Source organism: Alligator sinensis, unplaced genomic scaffold, assembly GCF_000455745.1.
Source record: "Alligator sinensis unplaced genomic scaffold, ASM45574v1 scaffold1740_1, whole genome shotgun sequence".
Classification (NCBI taxonomy): Eukaryota; Metazoa; Chordata; order Crocodylia; family Alligatoridae; genus Alligator; species Alligator sinensis.
Window position 1 is genome coordinate 179,929 of NW_005843154.1, and position 7,473 is coordinate 187,401.

Below are 7,473 nucleotides of genomic sequence, written 5' to 3' on the forward strand. Positions count from 1 at the left end.
GGGACCCCACTGCCCACACCCTTCCAGGTCGAAACCGACCTATCCACCACGACTCTCTGGGTGCGGCCCTCCAGCCAATTCGCCACCCACCGGACTGTGTAGTCATCCAAGTCACAGCCTCTTAACTTGTTCACCAGTATGGGGTGGGATACCGTATCGAAGGCCTTCCTGAAGTCTAAGTATACGACATCCACCCCTCCTCCTGTGTCCAGGCGTTTCGTAACCTGGTCATAAAAAGAGACTAGATTAGTCAGGCATGATCTGCCTGCCACGAACCCGTGCTGGTTTCCCCTCAGCATAATTTGTCCTGCTGGGCTCTCGCAAATGTTTTTCAAGAAATTGGGGTGCAGTTCTCCCCGAACCCCTGCACTGATCTTCTTGAAACTTAGCAGGGTTCATGATCTCAGCAGAGGCTACCAACCCTGCAAATTTCATCCAAATCAGACAAAAATCAACAAAGATATAGATATTTCTTTGATTCCCCATTATACCCTATGGCCGGATCTTGGAAGCAGCTCTGAAGCTTTTCCATCAAGAAATTGGGGTGCAGTTCTCCCCGAACCCCTGCACTGATCTTCTTGAAACTTAGCAGGGTTCATGATCTCAGCAGAGGCTACCAACCCTGCAAATTTCATCCAAATCAGACAAAAATCAACAAAGATATAGATATTTCTTTGATTCCCCATTATACCCTATGGCCGGATCTTGGAAGCAGCTCTGAAGCTTTTCCAACCTGGTTCAGAAGCTCCGAACTGCTTTGGAAAGCCTAACGAAGCCAGTGCTTCGATCCAGACATGCTGCTTTGGAGGCCAAAGTGTCCGAAGCTTCTCCAGATGCAAAGCACAGTCCAAAGCCTCGCACAGCCCTAGTAATAGCCTATGCCAGCCAAACCTTGCGTCAGCATCTGCTGACGAAGATCAAAATCTCCGTAGATCTCACACTCAGCTGGTCTGTGCCTGGAGGAATAACTCATGTTATCCTTGCAAAATCTAACAGCGGTAATCATCCTATCCTCACCTGCCACGTCTTGTTGTCACTTATTGGTATTGGGAGGTGTTTCCTTTCTTTAGAATTTACTTCAAGGATATATGAGGGTTATCTTCTCGGGGGCTCCAACCTCGCCTTACACCACTAACTAGATGGTCTGACAGCGCACTACATGTCAGCCTCCAACAGATGTTCTGTTTCTTCATGGGTCTTATCTTTTCCTCAGGGTCTCCTTTGGTCCTAGTTTTCAGAAGAAAGATGTCCTGGTGAACTCAGAAGCAGATCTGCTCATGGCTATGACTGACAGGGAATGGTAACTGCTAGCGGGCAAGGCCCTGGGGCACTAGGCACTCATATATATATATATATAGTGCTTCATCATCATCTTTTTTCTTTTTCTTCTTTTTTTTACTTAGAAGCCAGTTTTTTCCTGGACCGTAAGAACACTCCTCAGTAAAATCAGTCCTGGGTATAAACAACTGACATCCCAACAAAAGTGAAAGTAAAAACCAAGAGAAAATATATGTACCCCAGGGCTAGGCAGTGTATTTACTCACAGCTGACCACAATTATTACTCTGCTCAGGGCTTCCCTTTCCCTAGAGCAGGGGCAGGAAATTATTTTGGGCAGAGGGCTGTTTACTGAGGTTCAGCAAGCCATCAAGGGCCGCATGACAGGCAGCCCAGGGCAGATTAATATTAATTTTCTAAATTTTTTAGGGGCCCCGCGGGCCAGATAGAATGGCCTGGTGGGCCGTATCTGGCCCCCAGGCTGCATTTTGCCCACTCCTGCCCTAGAGGGTCTGACTTCATTCAGCCTTCTCCCTCTATGTTACTATAATGTTTAGTCTATGCCACTGGGTCCCAGGGACGGGGCACTCACGCAGCCCTCCATGCCTTTGGGGTTCTGTCCTTGAGTCGGCATGCAGCAGAGACCGGTGGGGTGGCAAACAGCTTTATCTTTAGGAACAGGATTCAGCAACTCACATGCTCACAGCTTGCAGGGAGAACTACAACTCCCCACCACCACAAACTACACCCACAGGGCATCACGGGGAGCGACTGGGTCGTCTCACTGCTGGCCTCTTAAAGGTGCATTCCATATACCACATCCCCCTTCTTTACTTTGGGAGCTCCCTCTTAAATAGTTGGATGTTCATCAGGTGCTACTTTAACTCGGAACATTTCAGGATCATTGAGCCAGAGGTTGCTAACACGTGGCTCACCGGTGAGGGCTAGCCTTTACTGCTATCCCATTATATAGTCCTTGTACTTCACAGGCAATATCATCACACGTCCACTCTTAGTTTGCATGGTGTCATCAGGTTCCTCTGTGGGTTCCTCTGAGCCTTTCCTATCAGCTTCGCAAAAATCACTTCCAGGGGTTTGCGGTCCAGCTGGAGCCGTAGCTGGCTGCTGTACACATATTGGTGGAACTTCGTCATGGCAAAGACAATCGCCAGAAGTTCTTTTTCAATCTGCACATCATTTCTCTAGGGCTGTGTTACAGCTCTCGAAGCATATGCAATTGGTTGATTCTGCTGAAACAGGCATGCTCCTAAGCTGTCTTTGGATGCAGCGGCTTGGATTTCCAGCTGCTGTGCTGGGTTGAAGAACTTGAGCACAGGTGATGCCGTTGTGATAGTTTACTTGAGCTTATCCAGGGCTGCCTGCTGCTCGGGTCCCCATTGCGTCACTCCCGAGAAGTGCTTTCAGTGGGGCCGTCAGGCTTGGCTCATGTGGCATGTATTGCGCCAAGTACTGAATGGTTCTGAGGAATCTCTGAAGGCCTTTTTTGTCTGTTGGTGGGGCATCCTGTTGATGGCTTGTACTTTGTCATCGTCTGGTTTGACACCATCTTTTGAGAAGATATGGCCTATATACTTAACACTGTAGACTAGAAATTGTATTTTGTGCTTATTAAACTTTACTCCTTTCAGACATGCTCTCCCCAGGACTTGTTTCAGGATAGTGTCACGCTCCCCTTTGGTAGCCACTGCAATGAGCATGTCATCTGCAATTATGTGGATTCCTGGAATGTCACCAAAGCACTCGTGATTCTTCTGTTGGAATACTTTGCTAGCCAACTTAACACCAAAGGGAAGGCGATTGAATTGGTACTGTCCCCATGGGGTGTTAAAGGTACACAGCGTTGCCAATTCTTTGTCCAATTTGACTTGCCCGTAGCTGTCCTTTTCATCAATAATGGTAAGCAGCTTCTTACCTGACAAGCTCTTCTGCACATCTTCTACAGCGGGAATCAAAAAGTGCTGCCTCAGCACTGCCTTTTGGGGGTCTCATGGGTCTAGGCAAAATCATAGCAAATCATCCTTCTTTTGTGTCATCACAAGGCTATTAACCCAGGGTGTGGGCTTAGTCACCTTCGTAATGATTCCCATAGCTTCCAGTGTTTCGAGGGCAGGCTTCAACTTGCCTAGGGTTGAATAGGGAATTTTTCTACATCCATGGACAACTGGTGGTACTGCTCGGTTGACACAGATGCGGTGGGTACCAGAAAATTGGCCCAAACCTTCACAAACATCCGGGTATAGTTTGAGAAGGTCCACCTTGGTTGCAGGTGTTGTCAGAGCCATTCCATGGACTTGTCTGATAAGGTCTAAGGTGGTGTATGCCACCCTGCCAAGTATTGGTGGGTCATGATTGTCTGTTATAAAAGAAGTTAAATCAGATTCATTAGCACCAGATTTGCAGTGTGCAATGATTGCATCCTGTGGTTTGATGCGTGCATTGCCAAATTCAACCAATGCAACATGAGCTGGAGTCTTGTGTACTTTGGCCCAAACCCAAAGCCTTTGCTACATCTCCTGGGATAGTGTTTGCTTCTGCTCCAGTAGCTAACTTAAAATCAACTGGCAAGCCAGTAATCATGACTGTGCTATACCAGGCCTTCTGGTTATCAAAGGTCTGTGAAAGCTACCTTGTCGATCGATATATAGGGTGCTGACTGTTTGCAGATGTTGAAGCCTCTCCCTTTGATGCACACATTTTCATGAAGTGGTCCACTTCAGAGCATTTGTAACAAGTTTCTCCAAAAGCTGGGCAGGACCGAGACTTGTGTGTGCTTCCACTCCTTCTGCAAGCTCTGCCTTTAGTTTGATTGCCCACCTGTGCAGCAACCTTCACTGATGGCTTGCTTTGTTTTTGCCAAGTGCTCTGGCAGCTTTGCTTTTGCTCAACTGTATGCAAACTTGCTTCTCCAGGCATAACTCGAGCCTGAGCACTTGTGAAAGCCTTTGCCCTGCAGATAACCACAGAGAGTGCTAGGGTGAGGGAGGGATTTTCCAGAAGCCCTTTCCTTGTGCTTGCAGTCAGTTATGCAGAAGACAATTTTGTCCCGCAACCATGAAGGATGTGTGCCCCCAGCGGCTGGGGGAGTACGGTGGCGCTGGTGGTGGTGGGAGCGTGATGGCAGTAAGTGGGGGAGCTCCCGCAGATGCCGCTGGTGCTGTCAGCGGTGGGGCGAGGAGGGGGTGGCGAGTGCCAATCAGGGGTTGGCAATTCCCCACAGACACCGCTGGCAGTGTTGGCAGCAGGGGTGGTGAGCAGTGACTGCTTGTTAATTGCTCAGTTAACGAACCCAAGCCCCAACCACAGGGCTAAAGCAATGTCAGCGCCTGTCTCTGAGTAAACACCCCACTGCCCCACCCCAGAGCCAGCTGCAGCTCCTGTCCCCATTATGCCCACCCCTGCTCCCCTCCCCGGAGTGAGCTACCGCTCCTATCCCTGTTACACCCAGCTGATGCCCTCCAGAGCTAGCCACATCCCAGGGCCAGGCAAGAGGCCAATATGTAGTTTACAGCCCTTAGGCACAATGCTCAGTACAGGTTCAAGCTGCAAACTGGGGAATGTCCAGAGGCTGCACAGCCTTCTCCGCACCCAGAAACCTCGGTTCTCTACCTGCCCTGGCAGGGACTGTCTTCACATCTGCCCTGGCCCTGGCATAAGTTCAGAGTTGCCCCTTGACAATCCCTGCCAGCAGTGCCCCTGGCATGGTGGGGGTGCTTAAGAGCCTGGACACCTCATTCTCTGGGGAGGATTGGGGGCTTGTGGGTGACAGCAGCAGGCAGAAGGAGCCCGGATGCCTGGGTTCTCTGGGAAGTAGGATCAGGTGTCCTCGAACAAGCGGTGGGGTTGCAGACTGAACCCCTGGGTTCCCTTCCCTGAGCTCTGAGTCACCTTGTGCCTTCCCACAGCCTCTCCCAGTGCCCATATGAGACAGACCAGTGCTGAGGGCACACAAGCGCCATGATGCCCGCCCTACACATGGCCATGCTTCTCAGGCTGCTCGTCATTGGTGAGCAGGTCCCATTCCCCCGCAGAGCCAGCTGCAGCTCCTGTCCCCATTACACCCAGCTCAACACAGCACCAGTTGCAGCTCCTTTCCCTATTATGCCCTGCCTGATGTCCCACAGAGCCAAGTGCAGCTCCTAGCCCCATTACACCCAACTCAACGCCTCCCAGTCAGCCACAGCTCCCATCCCCATTACACCCAGCTCTGCCCCAACAAAATCAGCAGCATCTCCCCACAGCCTCTGGCCTGCACTGCCCAAAATGCCTGCCTTGGCAGGCAAGGTTCCTTGGGTGAATTTGATATCTTTTATTAGACCAACCCAAATAGTTGGAGAATAGTTATTAAGCAAACTTTCGGGTTCAAAAACCCTTCGTCAGGCTAAGGAAGTGTCAGCAGTTGGTGTGTGCTCTTCCTGGATGGAATGAAAAGTAAAGAAGCCAGGGGCTGGGCTGGGGAGTCGGTTGCCAGGCAGATTATGAGGTGGCGACGTGCGCGCCGGGACAGAACGCCTGCGTGGTGCAGCAGCTGAGCCTGACTCCAGGTGAGACCCTGGTGGCTGGGGAAGCGGGGCCCAGATGCCTGGCTTCCCAGGGAGGGGAATGAGGGCTGGAGGGTGAGAGCAGGGGCGCCTGGGAGCCCGGGTTCCTTGGGAGGCCGCAGGGCTTGCTGGGTTGTCCCAGTCAGATAAGAGTCCCTCCTGGAGTACCTGGCCATCTGCTCCAGGCCCTGGACACCTGGGCTCTGGGCTCACCTCTGACCTCCTTCCCCCTGCTGCAGTCATGGACGACGCCCTGCGGGTGGGCTGCGCGGCTCTGACGACCTGTAATCTGCTCCCCTCGGACACCGCAGCCAGACTCAGCGGATCCAGCTTCTGCTGCACCACGGACCTGTGCACTAATGGAAGCTACATCCATATGTATGGCCTCTCCCCAAAAGCCAGCTGCATTCCCACCTGTGACACCAAGCCCTGGCCCCCAAAAGCCAGCCCCAGCTCCAGGCCCTGTTATATCCAGCCTCATCCCTGCCAAAGCCAGCTGCATCTCAGTCCCGTTACACCCAGCCCGATACCCTCGAGATCCAGCTGCAGCTCCTGTTCCTGTTGTACCCAGGAACAGCCCCATCCCTGATCCAGCTACAGCTCCTGTCCCCGTTGTACCCACCCCATTCACCCCAGAGCCAGCCACATCCCAGCCTCGTGTCCCCACAGGTGACCCAGGTCCTGCCTGGCGTCTCCCATGTCAGAGCTGCGTGGGATCTGCCTCAACCTGCGGCCCTGACACCCCAACCTTAACCTGCCCTGGCCGCCAGGCCCAGTGTCTGCAGCTGTCCCGGCGCCTGCTGCCTGGTAAGGCCTGGACACCTGGGAACCTCCTGCAGGAGGAGGGGGAGCGGTTCTGGGTTCCTTCCTCACGCTGGGTGCGGGGAGCCCGGACACGTGGGTTTGGTCCCCACACGGGGAAGGGATGTTTGGTGGGTACTGTGAGCCTGGACACCTGGGTTCCTCACCAGCCCTGGCAGGTAGCAGGCCTGGTGCTGGCTTAAATCCACAGTGGCTGGTTCCCGAGCCCAGACGCCTGAGTTACGAGATGGGGGGCGTGTGGCAGGGGTGAGAGCAGGGGGGCTGGGCATCTGGACACCTGGGTTCTCAGGACAGGGCATGGGTTGGGGCTGAGGGCCTGGGGGCTAGGCACCCGCATGCCTGGGCTCCTCAAAATGCTGCATGCTAGCCTAGCCCCCTCCCAACCCTCTGCCCGTGCCTCAGTTTCCCTGTGGCCTCACTTCCCCCACATCCTGGCAGGGTGGGTGGTGGGGGCCCTCTGAAGAGCTGCTGGCCCTTGCCACGGGGCCTGACCTGGCGTATGTGGATGTGCACGTGCAGCGCTGCCACAGCGTCGGTTGCAACAACAGCTCCTTTGCTGGTAACTCTGCCCGGGTGCCTGGGGCCCCTGGGCAGGGAGTGGGGGTTGGGGGGTGAGAGCAGGAGATTTGGGAGCTTGGGGCAGCGTGGTAAAGAGAGCCCTGATGTCTGGGTTTTCTCAGGGTGGGGGCTGTGGGATGAGAGCAGAAGGGGCTGGGAGCCCAGACCCCTGGGTTTTCTGATGGACCCGCCTCACTCCACACACAGAGGTGCCTCGGGGGAAGCCCAACGGGAAGCTCTGCTACAGCTGCAGGGAA

At 53.5% G+C, this 7,473-nt stretch overlaps 1 protein-coding gene across 1 annotated transcript in view; it reads left to right on the forward strand.

Moving 5' to 3' along the window:
• The first annotated feature begins 5,252 nt into the window (after positions 1-5,252).
• Positions 5,253-7,473, forward strand: part of LOC112548385 (urokinase plasminogen activator surface receptor-like) — a 12,737-nt gene continuing 10,516 nt past the window's right edge. The window contains exons 1-6 of the mRNA XM_025194054.1: positions 5,253-5,301; positions 5,771-5,839; positions 6,076-6,210; positions 6,506-6,703; positions 7,098-7,217; positions 7,424-7,472. Coding sequence (XP_025049839.1) covers positions 5,253-5,301; positions 5,771-5,839; positions 6,076-6,210; positions 6,506-6,703; positions 7,098-7,217; positions 7,424-7,472 — 620 coding nt within the window. The remainder of the gene's footprint in view (positions 5,302-5,770; positions 5,840-6,075; positions 6,211-6,505; positions 6,704-7,097; positions 7,218-7,423; position 7,473) is intronic.